Raw genomic sequence first — 23,183 nt, 5'->3', positions numbered from 1 at the left:
ACTGCTAAAAAGAAATCCTGGCCTTGTGATTGTGGCTCACAGTTGCAGTGACTTTCAGCTGCTCTTTAGGTTTGATGGCCATGCAGTGAGAGGCACAGGGTGGATTTGGCCATGTGCAAGGTGAATGTACAGCTTGAAATTGCTTTTTTCAGTCTTTGGCTTGCCAGAAGCTACAGCAGGTCCACAGGAGCACTTTGAGCACTCTGTCTTTGGAGGGAACCCCATTACTTGCATTACTGCTGGCAAGAACCCAGACAGGGACTGTCAGAGCATAGGAGAATGACTCAAGATGGTGTGGGAAGAGTGAATGCAAACAGTGTCCCCTCTAACAGTTGTGCACACCTACCTGTCTCAGGTAAAGCAGGCAGCTTCACTCAGGCACACCAGATTTCAGAGCAAGCTGAATGCTGGCTCCTGTACAGAGCTTCCCCCCCCCAGGCTACAGGTTCTGTGCTTGCTTTGTGTTGGTGTTGAAGTTTGGTATACTCTGCAGGGTGTGGCTTTTTTACAGCTCATTTATCCTGTTTTCAGGGTGCTGTTAACCTGTCTTCATGATCTAGATCTGTACGGGTTTGGATGGAGGGGAAGTCTGGTTGTGCAGACACGTAGTAGCACAGCATGGATGCTTGTAGCATGACTGGTGTGATTTCTGACTTGAAGCGGCAGCAGGTTCCCCACATTTCCATTAAAACAACAGAGTCCTTGTTGGAAGGTGTCTGTGTGTGTTTCAGCTGGTGGAATTGCCCATAACTAGCATCCCTGGTAGACTTGGAGAGGTTTGTAGAGCACAGAATCCCAGAATGGTATTGGTTGGAAGGGACCTTTGGAAATCATCTTGTCCATCCCTCCTGCTAAAGCAGGGGCACCCAGAGCAGTTTGCCTAGGATCACTATGTCCAGATGGATTTGGAATCTCTCCAAAGAAGGGGACTCCACAACTTCTCTGGGCAGCCTGCTCCAGGGCTCCAGCACCCTCACAGGAAAGACATTTCTCCTCCTGTTCAGGTGGAACCTCCTCGGTTCCAGTTTGTGCCCATTGCCCCTTGTTCTGTCACTGGGCACCATTCTCTTGACCCCTGCCCTTTAGCTCTTGCTGATCATTGATCAGATCCCCTTTCAGGCTGCTCTTCTCCAAGCTCAACAGCCCCAGGGCTCTCAGTCTGTCCTCCTCACAGATGCTGCAGGTCCCTCAGCATCTTTGTAGCCTCCACTGGACTCTTGCAGTAGTTTCCTGTCCCTCTTGAACTGGAGAGATGTGGCCTCACTAGAGCAGAGTAAACAGGGAGGAGAACCTCTCTCAGAGGTGCTGGCCACGCTCCTCTTAACACACCCCAGGTGACCACTGGCATCAGAAAGTTGGTCTGGGCTCCCCATTTGGGAGTGTGAGAACTCTGTGTTGCTTAATACAGGCTTGTGGTATGGAAGGGAGTTTTGTGGTGGGGGACAAGGGACTGTCATAGATTTAACAGTGTGTCTAAAACATAAAATATTCGAGACAGGCATTGAACCACCTTTTTGTAAACTTCAGAAAAAAAGAGCATTTAAAAATAGATGCAAAATGTGGGTAAAGCTTTGTTTTCGATTAGTGCCGCATGAGAACTCCGAATGGAACTGCTGGCATGCTGCATGTGGTGTCTGTAGGAAGGAGTTAGTCCAGCTGTGTTCCAACAAAGACCACAAGAGCAATACAAGATTTAGGCTACAGCTGAGGAAGAAGATTGAAAAATAAAAGAAAAAAGGCCCTTTTGTTCCTTCTAGGAGAGCTTTCTATATCAATATAATGTAAGAGCTTGCAATTTGAGCTGGGTCTTTGATTAGCAAAGACCGTTGAGTAGCTTGAAATCATTTTTACCAAGTATTGGCAGAGTTTTACAAGAGGCTTCAATGAATGTATATTTCCCCTCCAGATGGGCAGAGAAGTTGGACCAGCTGACAGACACCGCCACAAAAGATCCCGAGGGGTTTTTGGGACACCCTGTAAATGCATTCAAGTTGATGAAGCGGCTCAACACAGAATGGAGTGAGCTGGAGAGCCTGGTTCTGAAGGACATGTCAGATGGTAAGTGTGCCTGTGGTAAGAACAAGGATCACATCATAATTGCATTGACTCAACATATCATGGTTTGAATTAGATTTGTAAGGCTGCTTTTGGGGTGCCTTCATGAGAACTCAGCCTATAAGATCTGCCATTTTTCTGTCGTAGAATCGTTCCAGTTGGAAGAGACCTTTAAGATCGGGTCCAACCTTCAAACCTAACACCACCGTGGCCATTAAACCACGTCCCCAAGTGCCACATCCACATGTTTCTTGAACACCTCCAGGGACAGTGACTCCACCACCGCCCTGGGCAGCCTATTTTAGTTTCTGCAGTCATTTGAGCTTTACAAAAATATGGGAAAACCGTGATGTTTTAACTGAATTATCTCCTTGGATACTTCAGATTTTGTAAAAGATCAGGACTTGCTTCATGTACGTCATATCCCACTTGGAAACCTCATCTTTCCCTTGTGATGCTAGCAGCCCACCAGCCACTTGACTGTGCCAGTTCTCCCACTGGAGGGAAGATGATGCAGTAGCTCTGCAGGAAAAGCAGCAGTAGCAGGCGTGTTCACCTGAGAGTATAAATCTTTCTAGCAGGGTAGATGATGTCATGGGACTCTAATGACCAGCGAACAGTTCTCAGAGATAATATTTTTTTACTGTACAGAACCTGCTTGTCTTCTGTAAACGCTACCCTGGTGCTGCTTGTGCAAGCCTCCAAGTTATTTTTGATTGCTTCTTTGCTTTCTTTTCACACAGACACAAAAAGGGTAAATAATGGAAATGCTAACTTTTTCAGTATTGTCTGGAGTTCAATCCAGAGTTGTGTGCAGATGGATCTTGAGAAACCTTTATAACTTTGTGTGTTTCTCAAGTTTCCATGTGAATATATTAATGTCCACAGAAAGCAACTGGGTTCATAACGGCTGCTCAGTTGCCTGAAGTCTTGTCAGAAGCTGTCTGCAGCACTTTTGGTTTTCATCTTTTTATTGACCAGCCTTCATCTCAACACTGCTATTCTTAGCACTGTTTGTTTTTTCTCCTCTTCTGAATGATTTGTAAATTCCATTTTACTGAAGGAAAAGCCTTTTGGAAAGTGGATTCTGGGGAATGGGTGCAGAAACTACCAATCTGTAATGTTCTTAAAGCCAGGGTGGTCTTTTTGTTGTATAGAACTTTATTTTTTGTTTGTTTTAACCTGTTAAGACAAAGCCAGTTTCTGCATGAAATCAAGGGGGTGCTCCTGTCCTTCAGAAAGACATTTACAGTATTTGTTGATGTTCTGCAGGGGTCATAGTTCTTCCTGACTTATTAATGGCCTTTCCTGAAATGTTAGGTTTCTCCCCAAGCAGGGAGTCATGTTGTGCATAGGGTTTATGGAATCCTTGGGATACAGGAGGCCAAATGTTTCCCTGTCTTTCCCAGGCTTCATCTCCAACATGACTATCCAGCGGCAGTTTTTCCCAAATGATGAAGATCAGACTGGTGCAGCCAAAGCCCTGTTGAGGCTCCAAGACACATACAATTTGGATACAGACACCCTCTCAAGAGGGAATCTTCCAGGTAAGAGTCATGGATGTTATTTTCAGCAGACACTGTGAACTTGTAAATGTCCCAATTACACAGCGTTTGACTTTGCTCAATCTTGTTTAACTGTGTAGTGTGAAGGTAACAATAGGAAAACCTTTGAGCTAGGTAAGGATTTATGAGAAATGGTATGATGTGGGTTGTTGAAGGTAGGTTCCTGTAGGTGTCAGTTTAATTCTGCCACACCTCAAGAGAGGAACCTGTTGCTTCAGGCTATGCTGGTGAGGAGGAGCCCAGGAAGAACTGATAGGCCCTGGTATGCTGTGAGGTTTGTTGCTGTTGTGGTCCTAGTAGAAACTACATTCACCTGGTTTCCCTGCCTTGAGGGCTTCCTTCCATTGGCATGCTGCCCAAGTGCACATGGGTGAAGCTCACCACACGGAGCACAAGTTTCTTGAATTGAGACTCTTCCTTTGCCATGTCATTCTCCTCACCCTACTCACAGAATCACGTAACTGTTTGGGTTGGAAGGGACCTTCAAGATTATCTAGTTCTAACCCTTCTGCCATGAGCAGGAACACCCTCCACTAGATCAGGTTGCTCAAGGCCCTGTCCAGTCTAGCCCATGAACACCTTCAGGGTGGGAGCACCCACAATTTGCCTTGGCAACCTGTTCCACCCTCATTGTAAAGAATTTCTTCCCAATATCCAGTCTAAATTTCCCCTCCTCCAACTCAAAGCAATTCCCTGTCGTTCTGTCACTACAAGCCCTTGTAAGAAGTCCCTCCCCAGATTCCTTGTAGCCACCATCAGGTACTGGTAGGCCACTATAAGGTCTCTCTGGAACCCTCCCTTCTCCAAACTGAACAGACAAAACTCTCACAGCCATAGAGGAGGTGCTCCAGCCCTCTGATCATCTTTGCAGCCATGCTCATTTTCTGCCTGTGGTACAAATTGATAAAGTTGCAGCTGAAGTCTGCACCTTTCTTCTAGTTATGGTAAGATAATTTTAGTGGTTTTAGTTCCTAATAAAAAACAAATAACAATAAAATCTTGTCTGAGTTAGCATTTTTCTTGTGTTGCTGTAGCTAAGCCCTGACAGACAGTTTTATTGCACAGCATAATGCATTTTCACAGAATTGTCAGGGTTGGTAAGTGACCTCAAGAATCATCTAGTTCCAACCTCCCTGCCATAGGCAGGGATACTTTCTACTAGATCAGGTTGCCCAGAGCCACATCCAGCCTGGCCTTAAAAACTTCAAGGGATGGGGCTTATACCACCTCTTTGGGCAACCTCAGTGCCTCACCACCCTCATGGAGAAGAACTTCTTCCTAACATCTAATCTAAATCTGCCCTCCTCCAGCTTGGATCCATTCCCCTTAGTCCTGACACCCTTAAAGGTCCCTCACCAGCTTTCTTCTAGAGATACTGGAAGTTGTAGCATTATCCATGAATAAGAGGGACCTGTCAGATTAGGAGTGACAGAAGCTGCTTTGAACTTAAACTTCATAAAATGTATAAACTGAAAAAGACATGATGCATACACAGACCTGAGCTTAGGTGGCATTGCCTGAGGTAGTCTTTAATAGGCTGATGTGCAGGGGAAGGCATACATACTTCTTGTTAGAAGAGTCTCTGCTGAGCTTTCCCTCTTTCCCTCTGTTTGAAAACAGTACTGTGCCAACTGGCAAAGAATCAACTTTCTACAATCCATCTGTGTTTTTGCAAGCACTCATTGTGGTCAGATGCCTAATAAAATTAACGGTAATTGGCTTTATATGTTATGATGTATAACTTTGCTTTTGGGTTCAGTTCAAGGCTGTCTTGCAGCCCTGCAGAGTCATTCTAACACAATGAGCAGTTTGTTACTGTTTCCTTAGAACAAAAGTACAAGATGGAGTTCCTGGAGTGGACCACAGTGTTCGGCTGCTTTTGAAGGCTCCGCAGTAAAGCGGAATGGCAGAACCTGGAAGTTCTAAAGGACAATAGTTTGGTCTCCAGAGATCTAGAGAGGAATATCCCATGTGGTCACTTGTCTGTGCTCCTCTTCTTTTTTCCTGGGGAATTTCTGACAGATGACCACATTTTGATCAGTCTTAACTACTGCCATATCTCTTAACACTTCCTGTCACTCCTTTGTTGCAGGCTGTTTCTTAAATATTAACTATCAACCCTGTTTGATGATTGCTGTCTTAAATTAGACATGCTTTTAAGAGTTAGCTTTTCACCTGTTCTGCTTTTTCTAAATGTACCATCCTATGGCCCTGCAACCTGTTACTCATTCCAGAGGATCTCTGTCTGAGAGCACTCCACCACTGCCAAACCCCACTCATAACCTTTGTGTGGTAGTTCAGAACTTAGCTTCAGGCTCAGAAACCTGAAATGAGAGGCCATCACAGCATGGGCCACAAGGTGTTTAACTAGTGGGCAGAAACAAGGTTGTTCTGTAGGGTACAGCATGTCATGGGCTGTCTCCTCAGCTATTTAATCTCTTGGGGCATGTCTTCAGCAGAAGAATACCCTTGTTTGAACACAGCTGTGGAAGCTGCTGTTGGAAGTTCAGGATATATTAAGATGTAATTTTAGCTATGAAAGTAGTAGGCCCTGTTTCCTTTTTACAAGATTAAATTTGGGGGTTGTTACTGGGCCTTAATTTACAGTGGCCAAAATAGGAATCTGTAATTTGCTTACTCTTGCTTTAATCTTTCAGAAGTCTCTTCAAAAGTTTCTAAAAATGACTGACTGAAAAACTCTTGAGCAGCTGGGAATTTACTGCCTGATGTTTTCTTCTTCCTCCCCCACTAAGCTGTTGCTGACAGGACTCTTCAGTAGCATTTTGAAAGAGATAATGCAATGTCTGAAAATACATTTCTAATCCTCACATTTGGCTCCACATTTTCCTTGCTCAAAGAGTTTGGGATTTTGAAGAAGGAAGGTTTATTTTGTTTCCTTTTCCACTAACGGTAAAGACGTTTAGCTAATTGCTGGTGTTCTGGCAGTAGACAGCTGCATCTAACCAACTGCTCAGGTGTTCTGCCAAGGATTTACAGGCTTTAGATACTTAAACTGAGTTCAGTAAGTAGCCACCACAGATGGGAGATGTTGATGAAGAGAACTGAACTACCCTGTGAAGAGTAAGAAATAACTGAGGACTGGTCTGGAATCCTGTGTAAGTTCTGCTTGGTTTGTTTAAATACAGGTGTGAAGCACAAATCCTTCTTAACAGCTGAGGACTGCTTTGAGCTTGGAAAGATTGCTTACACCGAAGCTGACTACTACCACACTGAGCTCTGGATGGAACAAGCTTTGAAACAGCTGGATGAGGGAGAAGTGTCTTCTGCAGATAAAGTCTACATTCTGGACTACCTGAGTTATGCTGTGTATCAGCAGGGGGATCTGGCCAAAGCCATGATGCTCACCAAACGCCTTCTGGAACTGGGTATGAGAGAGAGGCTTGCAGTTCTGTGGAGGTGTTTTCTGCCTCCTGTCACTGCTGCCTTCTAACCACTTAACTGGTCTTAGTCACTGCTGCCTGAAGTTTGCATCTATTGCTCTGTCTGGTTTTGTTGTTCTGAGAGTGCTTCCCCACAGGTACAGGCAAGAATGAAATTAATGAAGCTGAAACTAAATTGGGGGATACCAAAATCTCTGCAATGATTTAAATGTAAATTGAGCACACTTGAGATGAAAAACTTGGAAGAGGAAGAAATACAGAATGCAGTCCAGGGAGCTAAGATTGTTTAATGAAATATGAGAAGTGTTTATGCTTGTGTAAATATTGACTGTGTAAAGGATGCCTTGGGCAGTTCGGAAGTAAACCCAATGCACCAATGGCTAACAAGAATCATTTACTAATGAACTGAAGCTAATTCTGCAATCTTAGTGGTTGTTAAAAGCTTTGTCACCAGAAACCTTAATTCCCATCAGGGAGGCTTTTAGGTTTAAAGCCAGCTGCACTGTCCCAGCTCTCTCCTGTACTGCTCCTTTGCGTCTCCCTCTCTCTTGGGAGATCAGCTGGAATGGCCAAACCCTTTACCTTGGTACTTGGACCCTTGTGTCTGCTGAGGATCCTGCCCTCACAGTAAGTGGTTTCTTACTGGTGAAGGAGCTGAAAAAGCTTTGAGAGCTCTTAGCTCTGGAAGCCCACGGTGTTTTCCTCAGATAGTAAGGATATGTGCATGCTGCAGGCTGGCATCACTTCCAGTTCAGCTTGGAATTTCAGCTGTCCTGTGAAAGCTTCCAATGCAGAGTAGACATTTCCTATTTCTTTGAGAAGCAGTGGTGTGCATCTGTTTCCTCTTTCTTTTTGTGAATAGCCTTTTCTGGACACTTCTTCACCAGTGGGAAGCTTGCCAGTGATAATTGTCTGTTTCCTTGTCACTAGATCCTGAACACCAAAGAGCAAACGGAAACATGAAATACTTTGAATATATCATGGCGAAGGAGAAAGAAGCAAACAAGTCTGGTACGGATACAGAAGACCAGGCAGAGAAGGAAACTGAGGTTAAGAAAAAGGATTACCTGCCCGAGAGAAGGAAGTACGAAATGCTGTGCCGTGGGGAGGGTCTCAAAATGGTAAAGTGGAGTAGACTGTTTTCAAATGTATGAGACCAACCAAACTGTGTCAAGAATTTTTTTGTGGCATGAAGGCAGGGAAGTGGTTCTAGCAGCTGGCTGAGGGCTAGCATCTCTTGGATTTCTTCCCCCTTTCATTCTCTCCAGCAGACAAAAAGGAACGCTGCTGCAGGCACAGCTGGCGAGCTTGGGTGCACTGCTTCAGTGCTAGGAGCTGCGTAGGGACGCTACAAATCTAGGTCTGTGTGCAGCAGTGATTGTACTGCTTTAGTGATAGCTGTTTGCAGTAGCACTATGTAAAGTACTGCTTGTTGCAGAGTAAGGTTCATGTCCTCAGAACACTCATTTCTGAAACTGAAAGCACCTCTTGAACTTCTAACGTAACACTAAGCATTGAAAGGGGATCTTCCCCAAGGGGTGGGGTAAGAGCATGGGGCCAGATTTTTTTCAGTGGTGCCCAGTGACAGAACAAGGGGCAGTGTGCACAAACTGGAACCCAGGAGGTTCCATATGAAAAGGAGGAGAAACTTCTTTGGGAGGATGCTGGAGCCCTGTAGCAGGCTGCCCAAATTGGTTGTGGAGTCTTGTTCTCTGGAGAGATTCTAAATGTGCGTGATTCTGGGAAGCCTGCTGTGGCAGACCCTGATTTAGCAGGTGGATTGGACTGGATGGTCCCTTCCAATCCCCACCGTTCTGGGATTCTGATTAAGGCTGGAAAGTGAACTGTTCCTGTCTCCTGTTTGTAAGTGTCATGTAGCAGTTCTCTGATGATCTCATGTTTCCCCTTGCTCGCAGACTCCTCGGAGACAAAAAAGACTCTTCTGCCGGTACTATGATGGAAACAGGAATCCTAGATACATCCTGGGCCCTGTCAAACAGGAGGACGAGTGGGACAAACCTCGAATTGTTCGCTTCCTTGACATCATCTCCGATGAAGAGATAGAAACTGTGAAAGAGCTGGCAAAGCCGAGGGTAAATGCCTTCCACTTGTTTGCCTTGTGGGATGTTCGGTTCCACATGGGGTTTTCAGTATGAGTGTGTGGAATTCTGTCTCCTGGAATACAGAGGTGTCCACGGTGTGTGACATGTTGCTTCTCTAACCTTGTAGCTCTTGGTGATGGGCTCTGAAGAAGACAGGAAACTGGAGGTTGTGTGTGATTGAGAGAGCCAGGCAACAGCAGTGCAGGGCTGTCAGACTCTTCCGGTAGGCAATTCTGGGGTGTGCTGTTTCAATCAGGAGAGTGTTCTGCAGCAGCAAACAAACCTCCTGCAGCTAGGTTGTGTATCTGTCATCTGGCTGGTTGGTTGTCTGGTTTTCTGAGTTTTTCTAAGTCTCTGTTTGCCCAAGTTGTGACATAGAGGAGACTGCTGTCCAGGGAAAGACAGCCAGTGCTCTGCCCCTGGAACGCCACCTCGTGTGGGTGTGAATGAATGGTTGCATTCCCCATCAGACTGATTTCTGTCATCTGAGCTTTGAAGTTGCCTGCAGATGAAAGAGCTTTAAGAGGGCAGTAATTAATCAGCTTCTCATTCACAAAGCCAGCTCTTCAAATCCTATTTCAGAAACTGGATCCCAAGGTTCTTGTTTCTGAATCCAGAATAATCTGGGGCAGAGCTAACAAACTGATAGGGTTGCCCTCTGTACCCAGTTGGTGTGATCCTGCATCTTAGGAACCACATTGAAGATGTAGTTACATGGATTTCTTCTATCAATTAGTTACATCTATAATAAGGTGTAAACTTGTAGAAACACAATTTTCCTGCTTTTTACATTTGTCTTTAGCCTAAATGGCTTTTTGCACAGAGAGCAATGAGCAAGCAGAGATGAGGGGGATAAGTGCATTAATTATAGGGCAGACTGTTAGCTTGGTCTGCTGCAGAGGAAACCAGCTGTGGGCACACTGAAGATGACGCTTTCCTTGGCTACTGTGCTGAGTACTAGGTAGCCTGGAAATTACTTTAAACCTTGCTAGAGGCTAATGTGTTGTATTTCAGAGGTGACTTTCTGAACTGTAAGCTGGAAGCATAATCAGTTCTCTTCATTTACCTGTAAACCATCTCTTCCTGCTCTCCTGTCAGCCAGCCAGGCTAAAAACCAGAGCCCTGTGTGTCTCTAGGTGATTAAGCCCCTTTGCTGCTTGCAAAAGCTCTGGCATTCCATCTGTGGAATAGGACTGAATCACTTCTTTATAGAGTAGAAATGAGTCTCAGCCCTGAGAATAAAATCCTGTGAGTGTGGTGATTTCACCTCCTGAACTTGCTGAGAGAATTGTTTCCCTATCAGACGTTTGGCTTGTGGCAGAGACTTGGAGGTTTGTAGCTCATTAATCTAAAAGCATCTGCATGTGGTTAGCATTCCATGTATTTCCTATGCCCCAGGCCTTGCAGGGCTCATGGATGAGTGTAGCAAGAGGATTGAGGTTTGGAGACTTTAAAGGTCGTCATCTCCTTCCCTGAGCTTGGGATGTTGCCATCACTGCCTCTTGGAAGCCAATGCTGTCTGATCTGTGCCCAGCCTTCTGCTGATGGGATGGAGCCTTGGTTATTCAGCTCTGGGAGCCTTGCAGGAATTGTACCTTGTGTTTTGATTCTTCAGTGCATCTGCATGGGATGAGAGGAGAGGCAGCACATTGAGTTCCCCGCATCTCTTCCTGTTAGCCAGTGTGATTTACTTAGCGTAGCTTAACAATAGAGAAGTAGTTCTCATTGTTTGGGACTCAGTCTGCCATTTTGTGCCTCTTCCAAATGTGGGCTCTGGAGCTCAGCCTTTCTAGCTAGGAGTGCTGGAGAGTGTCTGAGAACTCATGATTACATAAGATTCTGTGTCAGGGATGGTATCAGGTAAACAGTGCAGGAGAGGGGAAGGAAGGCCAGGAGTTCCCACTCTGTGTATTGAGGAACATGGTGTGCATGTGTCCGTGAGCCAGGCAATTGGTGTTAGTGGTCAGTGTGCTGCTTTTGGTACAGAAGGAATCAGAAAGGTGGAGTTTGATTCATCTTTGGCTTGTGGAAGACCAGTCTTGCCTGGATTCAGTTGAACTGCAGGAGCCCTGGTGCCATGTGCAGGGCAGAGTGGTAACAAAGGAGTGCTCTGTATGGCTTCCAGCTGGTACTGCAACCTGGAGGAGAGGAGAGCTGCTAGTTCACTTCATCCAGTCGATTGCTCTTCTCTCTGCAGACATGGAGACATTGCTTCTGGAAAACTTGATCTCCTCCATTGCTCTGTGTAAAAATCACACACCAAAACACCCTAAAAACTTATCTTTTAGTAGCACTGGAGACTCCTCCTCTTTCCCCATCACTGCTTTAAGAACTTCCACCCCCTCCGTAAAAGGAAAAACTACCACAGGAGGTGACTGGGTGGCTTGTGGGGTGGCTAGCATGACGTTCCCCCCCACCCCAAATAGGCTTCTGAGTGGTCGGATTGCTGTGCTGCAGTATGTGCTTTGTAATGCAACTATTCTGATGGTTCGCTTCACAGCTGAGGCGAGCCACCATTTCAAACCCCATAACGGGAGCCTTGGAGACTGCACATTACAGAATTAGCAAAAGGTAAGAGAGCTCTCTGCCAGACTTGTTGGTGCCTTCTGCTCATTATGGGGAAAGAAGAGGTGCTCTAAAAAGGCAACTTTAGGCCACCCATTGATGACCTGCAGATCTGTAACAGACTGTTGCTGCTGAGTTTCTCAGTCTTTTCCTTCAGCTAGAAGTTCTAGGAGCCATATTTTGGTATCTCTTTCTGGTTTTGGTCACCTTTTTAATGTGTGTTCTCAAACGATGATCTGCACAAGAAGCAGTCTCTACAATCAACATAAAAAAATCATGAGGCTGTAAAACTTTGAGTAGAATCTAGATATTTTTAATTTTCCCTTCCCCTTGCTCTTCTCACCAACTGAAAATTGTCCTCCCCTTCCTTGTACAGTCTAGCAGAGCACTTGAAGAGCCTTTTACCTGTGTGAGATGTTTTGAGTGCTCACTGAAGTGAGCCCATTCAGTACTCGCATAGCATCTCACTGTCCAAGGTGATCACATATACCTGTTTGACCTCCTGCTGACACAAATCTGGCTCATTTTCACCAGCTTGTCTAGTGAGGGCTGCAGGTCTTGAGTGTAGCCAATGCTTGCCATTAAGTGGCTGTCTCTAGAAGACACCACCTGCCCCATGCCCACCTCCCCTGGTTTTAGCAGTGGTGATTCAGGACTGGCTGCATGTTCCATCAGTGTTGAGCCAAAATGCAGAAAGGAGTTAAACTTCTGGGTGAGGAGGAATTGTCTGGAAAACTCAGCATCAGAAATTACTCGCAGAAAAGTCTCTGGTTTAAGAACAGGGGAAAAAAAAAAAAGAAAAATGGTAAAAAAAAATTAAAAAAGGAGGAAAAAAGTGAAAGGACAATCTAACCAAATTTTCTACCCAATTTGTTTTGATTTGGCCATGGCAGCTGCAGTTTCTGTTGCCCTTCTAACATTGCTGATCTGAGAGCATTGCATTCCATCCAGACCAATCGGAACCCTTGCAAACACCAGTGGCTTGGCACAAAAGCAGCCGACTAGGTGGGTAAGCCTTTGTCCTTTCTCTTTTTGTAGCTCAGCCGTGCTACTGTTCATGACCCTGAGACTGGGAAACTGACCACGGCACATTACAGAGTCTCTAAGAGGTAAGGGGAGCGTCTTCCAAAGGTACAGCTGACCCAGGAAGCGTTTTGGGACTGTGCCTCTGCATCTCTAAACGGGAGCAAACTAGGGCTTTGCATAGCTTCTCTTAGCAGAAAGAGAATGGCCTAAAGTAGACTGAGCTGTTGTATAACAAAGCAGGCTGTCTGCTGAGGTAGAAAATAGTTGTGTGTGTTAGTGGCAGCCAGGGTGGAGTTGCCCTCTTGCTTCGCATGCCCTGTCTAGTGCAACTAACACACTAAACCGGCAGCAGGGCGCTGCTCACACCCACCAGGAGTGCACATCACCTCTGCCAACACACTCCAGTGCCAGTCCTTGCTGCTGAAAGCTGGCACTGGAGCTGCTGCCAGTTGTGGGAGTAGTGCAAAGAGGAGCTGCGTGATGAGTTTGAAGCATTTCCTGCTTTAAGTAGTTGAAAGGAATTGCTGCTTTAGTAGAAAACTAATGCTCTTGCAGCTTCCTTTAGCAAAAGCCTGCAATTAGAATTTAGTTGATTTGAGCTTCCAAGGTTTTTAATGAGCTGTGAATTTCTTTTCAAAACCTTAAAAGTGCTGCCTCACAGTCCTGGAGCAGCAGTTAGCTGATTCAGGAACGATTACAACTCATGGAAGCTAGAAAACCATGGCAGCGCCACAGGTTGTGGCAAGTTGGAAGCTCCGTTTTTTGTACCTTGGAACTGCCGCACACCTTCAGCAGCAGGATGCTGCTGCTCGCTTGTCAGGGTGTGTACAGGGAGTTGGAGGCCTCTGGAAGTTGTCCAGTCAGCTGTGACATGTTTGCTCCTTAAAACTACCTCCACAGGCCCCTCCGGGGGACTCTAGGAACTGATGTCTTCCTGTTTGACTTGTGCTGCATTTAATTGTTGTTTACTTTTAACTTTAAAGTCTGTCCCTGTGCTGTCTATCTCTGTTATCTGTGGCTGTTCATTCTGCAGAAAGCAGCATGTGTTCAGTCTCTGGGGCATTTGACTCGGTTTGAACAGACCCTCAGTCTTTGTGCCAAACTTGGTGGGCTAGGAACAGGAATTAGAGAAGGTGACCAGCTCACTAATGGAAATTGAGCTGTGTCATTGGCTCCTGTTTAACCAGATGGTTCTTAGCAAAAGAACTTTTTATGTAGAGTCTTGCTTGATTTTTCCGTCGTGGGAAGTGTGATGCCTTTGAGACTATCACAGATGCCCACAGTCAGGAAAAATAGCACCAGCCACCACCCCGATTAAAAGCTGATTCCCTCCTGAGTATGTGAAGCTGGTAGTGCAGACAGAGCCCATTTGCCCTCAGTTCTCATTAGCTTTGTGACATGACTCCTGGGGCTTTAATCTGGAATTAAGTGGGTGCTGTGCCTTGCCTTGGGATTCTGTAATGAAGGATAAGTTCAGGTGCTGCTGCTGCTTCCTTGGCTGGTGCATTGCAAGTGTGAGAGAGCTCTTCTGGCTAATACCTGCTGAATGAGACCCCTTAGGTTTGGGGCTCAAAAATGCAGCACTTGAGGAACTTTGTTCCAACATACCTAAGGAACCCACAGTTGTTACTGAGCTATTCTGGATCTGGCTGGAAACTGGCATTACAATTGCAAGGAAACATACAGCACAGTGTCATGTCAGTGAGGAGAATTTTTAGAGGGTGGAGGGAAACTTTGTGTCCCCTTGCATTTTTCCATGTGCAGATTGGTTAGGCTGCATGTAATTTGAAAGAGAACTTGACACTAGGAGGTAAAAGTCACCCTCAAGAGCCCCCAAACCAGACTACTTTAGATGGGTCACATTTTTAATGCTGGATCACTGAACTGCTTTTGCAGAACCACTTGTAGAAACTTCTGCTGTCTGCTAGAGCAGTTTGAGCTGGTTTGGCTTCCAGATGAATCATCGCTCCTGAAAACCCCAAAAATGCTCACTTTATTTTTTTAATAGCTGACTGCTTCCCCCCTCCAAACATTCTTTCCTAGCAAATGCACTTCTAAATTACAGCATTCCTGCCTCTGAGAGGACTACTGTTTGCTCTGCAATACGTGGCAGGCTGTGTCGCAGAGGGCACCTCGCCAGCAGCTCGAGGAGCACCTTTGAGCTGTGCTGGGTGCAGGACTAGAATAGACTCAGCTGCTCTGACACTGCTTCTAACGATGCTGCTGGGTTTTTTCTTTCTCCTTCCAGCAGGCAGTCAGAGCTTGGAGCATATGATGTTCAAGTTTCCACTTCAGAAATACCAATCTGGGCTTTTATTCACTCCCTGATGTGTCTCTGCTAACACTTTTTACATACTAAGTACATTTTAGAAGGCTTTTAAACATAAAGGGTAGTATTTTGTGTGATCAGTGGCAGTAGCAGTGCTGAAATTCCTTAGTGCAGTGCTGGGATTTAGCTGAGACTAAGGAAAGACCTTTGCAATCTCTGGTACTGGACTAGCTACTGCAGCTGAAGGTGAGCTTTGGGGTGCCCAAGCCCTTGTGTGTGTCATATAGCTCTGGTCAGTTGTCTGAGTTTTTTGTTCCTAATGCACTGCTCAGTCTAAATTATTTCTGCATTGAAGTTTTGGTGCTATTTTAAAATCTCTGCTAAGATCCAGGGTAGTTGAGTTATGGTTGGACTGGATCTTAAAGGTCTTTTCTAACCTTAATGATCCTCTGATCCCTGATACAGAATTTTAAGAGGGAGAGGTAACTGTGATGACTGCTAGCTGTTGGTAATATAAACGATGTGAAAAAACAGGCCTTGGTGTGAGGAAGAATAAAAGCCATCCCAGCAGGAATTCAACAGGCTAATGACATTCTTTCAATGCCTGTAAAGTATTAGTTTAGTTCATGGGTGGTTTTTTTATTCAGCCAAACTACAATGCCATTATAGTTGGGGAATTCTGGGATTTGGTGTGCTAGTGAAGGAAACACCAAACCATCCTGTAAGTCAGGGCACTCATATCTCACACTGCCTTGCTTGTGACTTCCAGGAATAGGCTTGTCCCATTTTTTGGTGAAGTTTTCTGTCCATAGTAGACTCACAGGTGTCAGCTGGTCAGAGATGTGACAGAGAGCTCATCATGCAAGCTGTCAGATGAGTGACTCAAGTTACTGAGTGTACATGGAAGGGCAGAGCTGTGTGCATTCACTGAGCGTGCTGGCTCTGCACATACTGAAAGGAAAAGGCTTGCTGAGCACCGTGTAAGGCTGTTAATTCTGCATCACATACGCCACTGGGGATGGAGTTTTGGTCTTTGATAGACAAGAGGAGGGAAAAAGATGCCTTTGTGAAAGGAATACCTGCTCTAAACAGCATTGAACTGGGCACTCACTCACACTGGTATCAGCAAAGGACTGTGGCAGAAGAGGGTAATGTAGGACAGGCTGTTGCAGTCAGTGAAGGCCACCAGGCACAGCCTGCAGTAACAGAAGGCCCTTGTGCAGCCTGAAAGCAATGGGTGTGGGTTGTGCAGCCCCTCCTGAGCCCTCTGGCCTCATGGAAGCAGGTTTATGATCCTCTCAGGGTTAAATGGTGCTGTGACTCTTCACACCAAACTGTTCAGCACCACAGGCCTTCCCCTGTACTGCCACAAGCAGACAGGCTGGCACTTGAAATATGCTTGCAGTTCACTGCTTCCTTCACCTTTCATAGACTTTCTTTGTGTCCCAGGGCTATTAATTCTAGTTAAAAATACATATAGTACTTTCCCTTCATGAAAGGATGCAGTATTCTCCCTGCTGAAAGCTCTTGTTGCCATTTAAATAACCAGGACAGGAAGGAGGACTGTTTGTTTGTTGTTTGGTTTTTTTTTTTCCCTCCCTTATTTTTTTCCCTTCTTTATTTTTTAAAGCCTTTCTGCACAGACTGGACAGAGGTAGCTAGAGCCTACAAGTGATGGCTGGGTGCAGCATGTGAGGTTAGGATTGCTTGTGACTGTTACTTGTTCAACGTGGCTGCCAAGCATGTAGTTGCATACCTGGTTTGTTCATTGGGGGAAAATGCCTCATTTAAGTAGTCTTTTTGTGTTCTCCTATCACCTTAAATCAGAGGAGGCTTCATTGTAACACTTCCTTTTACTAACAGTGCTCAGAAGTGGATGAATCCATGTCAGTGTTTGTGCAAGTCCGTCTCAACCTTATTTCTTTCCAGTTCATTTGTCATTGAAAAAAAAAAAAACAACCCACAAATATGCTCGTAGAGATTCTGTAACCTGTGTCAGTGCCTTGTGTCATGTGTCATGCTACTGCTCCTCCCATCTTAAATGTTTCAGGTTTTTAATAAGAGTTTTATATTAAAGAGTTACCTTAATTCAGTATTCACAGTTTATGTGAGTAGAAAAATACTCACCAGTGAGTAGAAAAATACTCACCAGTGAGGCTCTGAGGTATTTCTGACCAGCAGTCTTGGGAAAGAAGCAGGAACTACTGGTGAGCCACAAAAGCTGAGTCAGGTGCTTAGGGAAAAAGTAAAAGATAAAATTAGCTGTGAATTAAATTGAGTTTTGCTGCAAAAAGGGGGAAAACCAGGGCCCAGCTCATATATAGTGTTATCTATGCTAGTGATTTATAGAAGACTGCCAAGGTAACTAAAGAGCAGGCCCCCAGAGCATCCCATGAAGGTGCATGGCCTAGAATGAGATGAGTCAAGCAGCAAGAAAACCAAGCACCATGTGAACAGGTTTTAACAAAAGGAAAAAAGACAGAGGGTAGCTGAGATGGATTTTTTTTTTTTTTTTAAAGAGCAAATGTTTCTCTTGTAAAGAGCTGGAAAAAAAGCCTCTTTTTTTTTTTCCTGGAACTGTGGGGCTGACCTTCTATGTTTTGATTTTTTAAAAAACATCTATTTAAATTAAAAATGAATTTATTTTTAGTAAAACCAACAGTAGCGAGGCTTTTTCTTCCTCTTAAGTCATTGTGTACCTGAAATGTGCTAATCATCAGTACCAATAGGCTGATTGGGTAGAAACTGTTGAACAAGGGAAATGGTGCAATATTTAACTGTTTTCAGAATGATTTTTAGCAGCACTGCAGAGGTAAGTGATGTGACAGGACAGCTCACGGAACGCTTGCCTGACATGGAAAAGCTGAGTAACAACCACACAAACTCTGGACATACTCAATGAAGTCACTCACCTAGTGACTCCTAAGTGTTGCAGCCAAGGTGGGGTCTAAACGAGCTGTTTGCAGTGCGTAAAAGTGGTTTGTGCCTGTTTTAGATAACAGCTTGAAGCAGGTTTCAGTGCTTGGAACGTTTTCTTCAGTCAGTTGGTAGTCAACTATGGTAGTCCAGTGTTAGAGCTTCCTTCACCCAGGGTTCTTTTTAGGAAACATGTTTGTAAAATGCAGGTCTTCGTAATGCCCTGGGAAAATAGTTCTGCTCACCCTATCGAAGTCTCAAAAAGTACCCAAAAATGAAGTAATTGCAGCTGTCACTGCTGGCTTCCTGCCTGTGACTGCCCTGCTGGGTTCATCATTGTGTTTTCCCCCCACCTTAGCGCCTGGCTGTCTGGCTATGAAAGCCCAGTGGTGTCCCGCATCAACACGAGGATACAGGACCTAACAGGACTTGATGTCTCCACAGCAGAGGAGCTGCAGGTAAGCTGTCGGGGCAGGCATGGTGGTGAATGTCCACTTTTGGGTGGCTTTGTGTGCATCACTGTGCTCACCAGGTAGAGCTGGTGAGGTGGCCACAAGTGCACATTCAGCCCCAGGAGCAGTGATCTGATGGCTGGTTTGCAGGCTGGAGGAGGTTTTTACAGGGAGGAAGAAACAGGGCTGGCTTTGCAACAGAGCCAGCTTCAGCAGGCAGCAGAAAAGGGGCAGAGAATCAGGGTGTTTAGATTTGCCATCCCAACCTTGGTCCTAGAAGGCCAGTGGTGTGTTTGATGTCTCTAAATGGAGGAAAGAGTGACTGCAACCTGAGTAGACTTTTATTTTAGAAGCACTTACTTTTATTCATCTGCCTGAGGCTTTAAGTGAACAGCTGCTTTGGTGATTGTGAGAAAGCATGGATACCTAGAACGCACAAAGTGCTCCCTAAAAGCTGTTGTGCTGTTCTGTCAAAATACAAACCACAAGATACACAATGCCCAAGCATCTGGTTGAAAACTGAGGCTATGAACTCATAGAAGAGATGAAATATAATCCATCAGCTAAAAGGACACTGGGTACTCATTATTGACATAGAGATAAGTGATTCAAACTTGAATGATGTAGAAGTGCTGTGCCTGTTTTGGAGAGAGCCAAGTCTGTGAAGTCGCTGTAGAAGAAGAACATTTCTCTAGCCTGGGGAAATTCCAGACTCCTTACCTGGGGCACACTTCATGGTGTACTGCTGCTCTTGTAGCCAAGTATCTTAGGCCTCCTTGGAGCCTGTCCAGGTCTTCAGGAGTCTGAGCAGTTTCATGGTTCTATCATCTGGGAGTGACTAGGTCAGACAGTAGCAGGCACTTAGAAATGGAACTATGTCTCTACCATTCAGCTGGGTGCAGACAGAAGAGCTTTCAGGGAAGGCTGACCCTGGGGAAGGGAAGGTTTGGCTGTGGCTTTGATGGGAGCTTGTGTCCAGTCAGCTACAAAGGCAGCCTAAAGGGCTGCGACCCTAAAGCTCAGAGTCATGTTTTGGTTTGACACTCAGAAGGAGTCTGGGTGCAGCCAGAGCTACCTCTGAGTAAACCCAGTAAGGCTTTGCTGCACGCAGCCCAATCTAACTGGCAGAGACTTGTCATGTCCTGTGGGTTTTTAAACTTCACTTATCAAATAGTGAGGGTGGTGAGATACTGGAACAAGTTATCTGAGGAAGTTGTTTCTGGATGTCCCCTCCTTGGAGGTGTTCAAGACCAGGTAGGACCAGCCCTTGGAGCAATCTGGTCTAGTGGAAGGTGTCCCTGCCTATGGCAGGAGGGGTTGAAACTAGATAATCTTTAAGGTCCCCTCCAACCTAAACCATTCTATGTGTATGAATAAATGGTTGTAGGTGATGGTCAGGTTCTTGTCTAAATACAATACTGCTTCACTAGACGTTGTGCTTCTCCTTTCACTGTAGGTAGCCAACTACGGAGTAGGAGGCCAGTATGAGCCTCATTTTGATTTTGGAAGGGTAAGTCCTGTTTTTTCCACCTCTTTCTTCTTCACAAGCACTATGTTTCTCTTTTTCAGGTGGCAAATTATGGAGTGGGAGGACAGTATGAACCCCACTTTGACTTTGCACGGGCAAGTAAAGAGAAAGAGGAGAGATAGTCACCCGGTGAAGCCTGGGCCTCTTGGCTGTGGCACAATTTGTATTCTTTAATGTGTATTAAATTTTGTAGCTCTTCAACTTCTCTAATCATGTTAGTGGAGAAAGCCCTCTAAACCACCAGCTGAACTGATAAACATTTTAGCCATTGCAGATCAACGAGGTTTTTCTGAAAAGATGTAAGTAAAAAGGAATTATTTTAAGGAGATGACCAATAATAGTTCCTACCAGAGTGAAGGGCTCTGAATCTGAGGACACATTTTTAGAAACGCTCTAGCTGGCCAAGGCACTGGCCATTTAAAGCAGTTGTGTTTAAAATCACAGCAGGATGTACAGCTAAACTACCCAAACTCTGTGCCTATCCTGTGCTCCTGCAATGTGTGGCAGATGATGGTGGCAGCAGCTACCATACATGCAGGCAGAGAAGCCAGTGGAGCTTCACAGCATTGGCTGCATGGGTGAGAACTGAAGGCCTTCTTTTGAAGGCCGCCTTTGGGGGTGGTGTAGGAAAGCTTCTCTTCCCCTTACCCTGCAGGCCTGCCATGTGGGAGAATTTTTTTCCCTGTAGCCCAAGCTGGGGCTAGCTGGGGAATCTGGCAAGCTGGGGAAGAGATTTTTGGAAGCGTCAGTGCTCTGTTACAGGACTAGGAGCAGTCTAATGAGGTCTTCTCATCTCCCCCTCCTTCTGTTCTTTTAGTTGGTTTAAATTCCCCACCTCTTTCTATTCCAGCCCAAATTGTGGACTGCTGGGAGTGATGCCACTGCATTCAGTTGGTTATTTATTGGGCACATCTGTGTGTGATTTAACACCTCCATCTTAACCTGATACTTGTGAAACCAAGCCACCAACTATTAATCAGAACCTCTGCTCTCTGAGTGTGTGATCAAAAGCATTGCAAGTGATTAACACCAGTTTCTGTTTGGAAGTGCATGGGTTAATTGATTGCTGGGATTCTAGCAGACAGAGGGGGCAGGTTCTGGAAGTGAAAAATAGAAGTGTGACAAAAATTGGTGTCATAACCAATCCAAAGGGGGTTTGTTCTTGTGAGTCAAGTGACAGAACCCTTATAGTTGCCCACCTGGCTCTCTTGCTGTTTGTTAGCCTGTTGCAAGCTCCTGCTCTGCTGAGGAGCACTCGCCTTCCTCTAGCTCTAATCCAAGCAGCAGCAGTGATGTGCTCAGCCTGCCTGGCACCTGCAGCCCCAGAGGGAGGTCAGAAAGGGGGCAGGGGCAGGCTTGGTGTCCCCTGTGGCAGAGCTCTGCTGTAGCTGGTTCTTGGTGAACCAGGGACTCCAGAGCAGCCCTCACTGTTGCTCCTCTTGGCCAAGGAAGAGAGGGGATGACTGAGTGTAATTAAGCGATTGAGTTTTTGGCTGTGAGGAGGATTTCTGTACTAATTTTCAGACAGCACAGATTAGCAATTTGGGCTCGTGCCCTCCCTGTCCTATGGAATTTATAAATGCCTGGTTTAGTGAAATTAATGGAGCCACTCTCACTGCATTCTTCTCTCCTCCCAAACAGAGGGGTTCAACTCCTTTTCCTGCATGAGTTTGCTGCTGGCTTTGCAGCTGTATGGCATTGGCTCCTCTGGGTAATCAAAATTAAATGCTTACTGAATCTGCTTGCTTTTATTCACAGAAAGACGAGCCAGATGCTTTTAAGGAATTGGGAACAGGCAACAGAATTGCTACTTGGTTGTTTTATGTAAGTGATATATTTCTGCCATGTGTGAGTGCCAAGGATAGCTCTTGACTGCAATATTCTGTACCATTGAATGGCTTCGGGGTGGGGGCGTGTGCAGAAGCAGTTGCAAATGAAGGCAGCCACCAACTTCATGGTAAAACGGAGTGAATTTCTTCTTACCCATGAGTAATGGCTCTTCCATCTGATCTTAAGGAGGGTTTTTTTCCTTCAAAGCTGAGTAGCAACTTAGGTTATTTGGTGTCTCTTCCTCTGCATCAGTATTTACAGCCTGTTCACTGCCATCAAGTGTGTAATGTTCAGGGCTGGCTGTGGCACAAAGTGGGTGGCATTTGGCCCTCTTCAGACGCCTTTAACCACCCAGCCTCTGTTTGCTAATTGGGAGGTAGAAAATACGTTTTTCAATAACCAAATTGTGTTTTACTAAAATGTGATGAGAGGGAGAGCAGTCCTGCAGAAATGGACTTGGGGGTACTGGTGGATAAGAAGCTGGAGATGATCCAGCAATAAGCATTTGCAGCTTAGTCCAGTGGCATCCTGGGCTGCAACAAAAGAAACATGGCCAGCAGGTTGAGAAAGATGATTCTGTCCTTCTGCTCAGCTCTGGTGAGAAGGATGTAGACCTGCTGGAGCTGGTCCAGAAGAGGCCATAAAGGTGATCAGAGGGGCTGCAGCACCTCTCTTGTGAGGACAGGCTGTGAAAGCATTGGGGCTGTTAAGCCTGGAGATGAGAAGGCTCCAGGGAGACCTTATAACAGCATTTCAGTATCTGAAGGGGCCCTACAGGAAGGCTGGGGAGGGACTGTTTAGAAGGGCCTGTAGAGATAGGATGAGGGACAGTGGTTTGAAACGGGAGCAGGGGAGATGTAGGTTGGACATCAGGAGGAAGTTCTTTATAATGAGAGTGGTGAAATACTGGAACAGGTTGCCCAGGGATGTAGTTTGAGACCCTATCCCTGAAGACATTCAAGATCAGAGGGGATGTGACCCTAGGCAGCCTGATCTAGTTGGAAGTGTCCCAGCTCACTGCAGGGGCATTGGACAAGATGATCTTTGAGGGTCCTTTCCACCCTGATGCAATGTGGATGAGTCTGGGAGACTGTATCAGCCTGCAGCTTACCTGTGTCTTCCCTACCTTTCCAGATGAGCGACGTGGCAGCAGGGGGCGCTACCGTCTTTCCTGAAGTTGGAGCCAGTGTGTGGCCCAAAAAGGTACGTGGGGTCTGGCACCCAGTGGAGCCACTCTTCTCCACCTGCTCAGGAATACAGCAGATGTAGACATGCTTAAAATGAGTTTATATAAGGAAGATCAGAGCACTGTTCACAGAGGCACGGGGTAATTCAACTTACAATGAAGTGAAGTGACTGGAGTAGTTCTGGTGATCTCCAGGGCCTCTGATGTTCTGTGTGTTAATGGATAGATAGAGTTTGGACTTAGCTGCTTCTTCAGTTTTGGGCCCGTCCCTCTAAGAAGGACATTGAG

The 23,183-nt window shown here is 45.6% G+C and overlaps 1 protein-coding gene across 1 annotated transcript in view; it reads left to right on the top strand.

Moving 5' to 3' along the window:
* P4HA1 (prolyl 4-hydroxylase subunit alpha 1) overlaps positions 1–23,183 on the top strand; it is a 36,503-nt gene that overhangs the window by 9,425 nt on the left and 3,895 nt on the right. The window contains exons 4-13 of the mRNA XM_054382567.1: positions 1,907–2,058; positions 3,465–3,602; positions 6,767–7,006; positions 7,952–8,142; positions 8,938–9,114; positions 12,727–12,797; positions 18,258–18,357; positions 19,808–19,861; positions 21,638–21,703; positions 22,844–22,912. Coding sequence (XP_054238542.1) covers positions 1,907–2,058; positions 3,465–3,602; positions 6,767–7,006; positions 7,952–8,142; positions 8,938–9,114; positions 12,727–12,797; positions 18,258–18,357; positions 19,808–19,861; positions 21,638–21,703; positions 22,844–22,912 — 1,258 coding nt within the window. The remainder of the gene's footprint in view (positions 1–1,906; positions 2,059–3,464; positions 3,603–6,766; positions 7,007–7,951; positions 8,143–8,937; positions 9,115–12,726; positions 12,798–18,257; positions 18,358–19,807; positions 19,862–21,637; positions 21,704–22,843; positions 22,913–23,183) is intronic.

Source organism: Indicator indicator, chromosome 7 (assembly GCF_027791375.1).
Source record: "Indicator indicator isolate 239-I01 chromosome 7, UM_Iind_1.1, whole genome shotgun sequence".
Classification (NCBI taxonomy): Eukaryota; Metazoa; Chordata; class Aves; order Piciformes; family Indicatoridae; genus Indicator; species Indicator indicator.
Note: the sequence above shows the minus strand (reverse complement) of the source record. Positions and strands in the feature narration are given on the sequence as shown.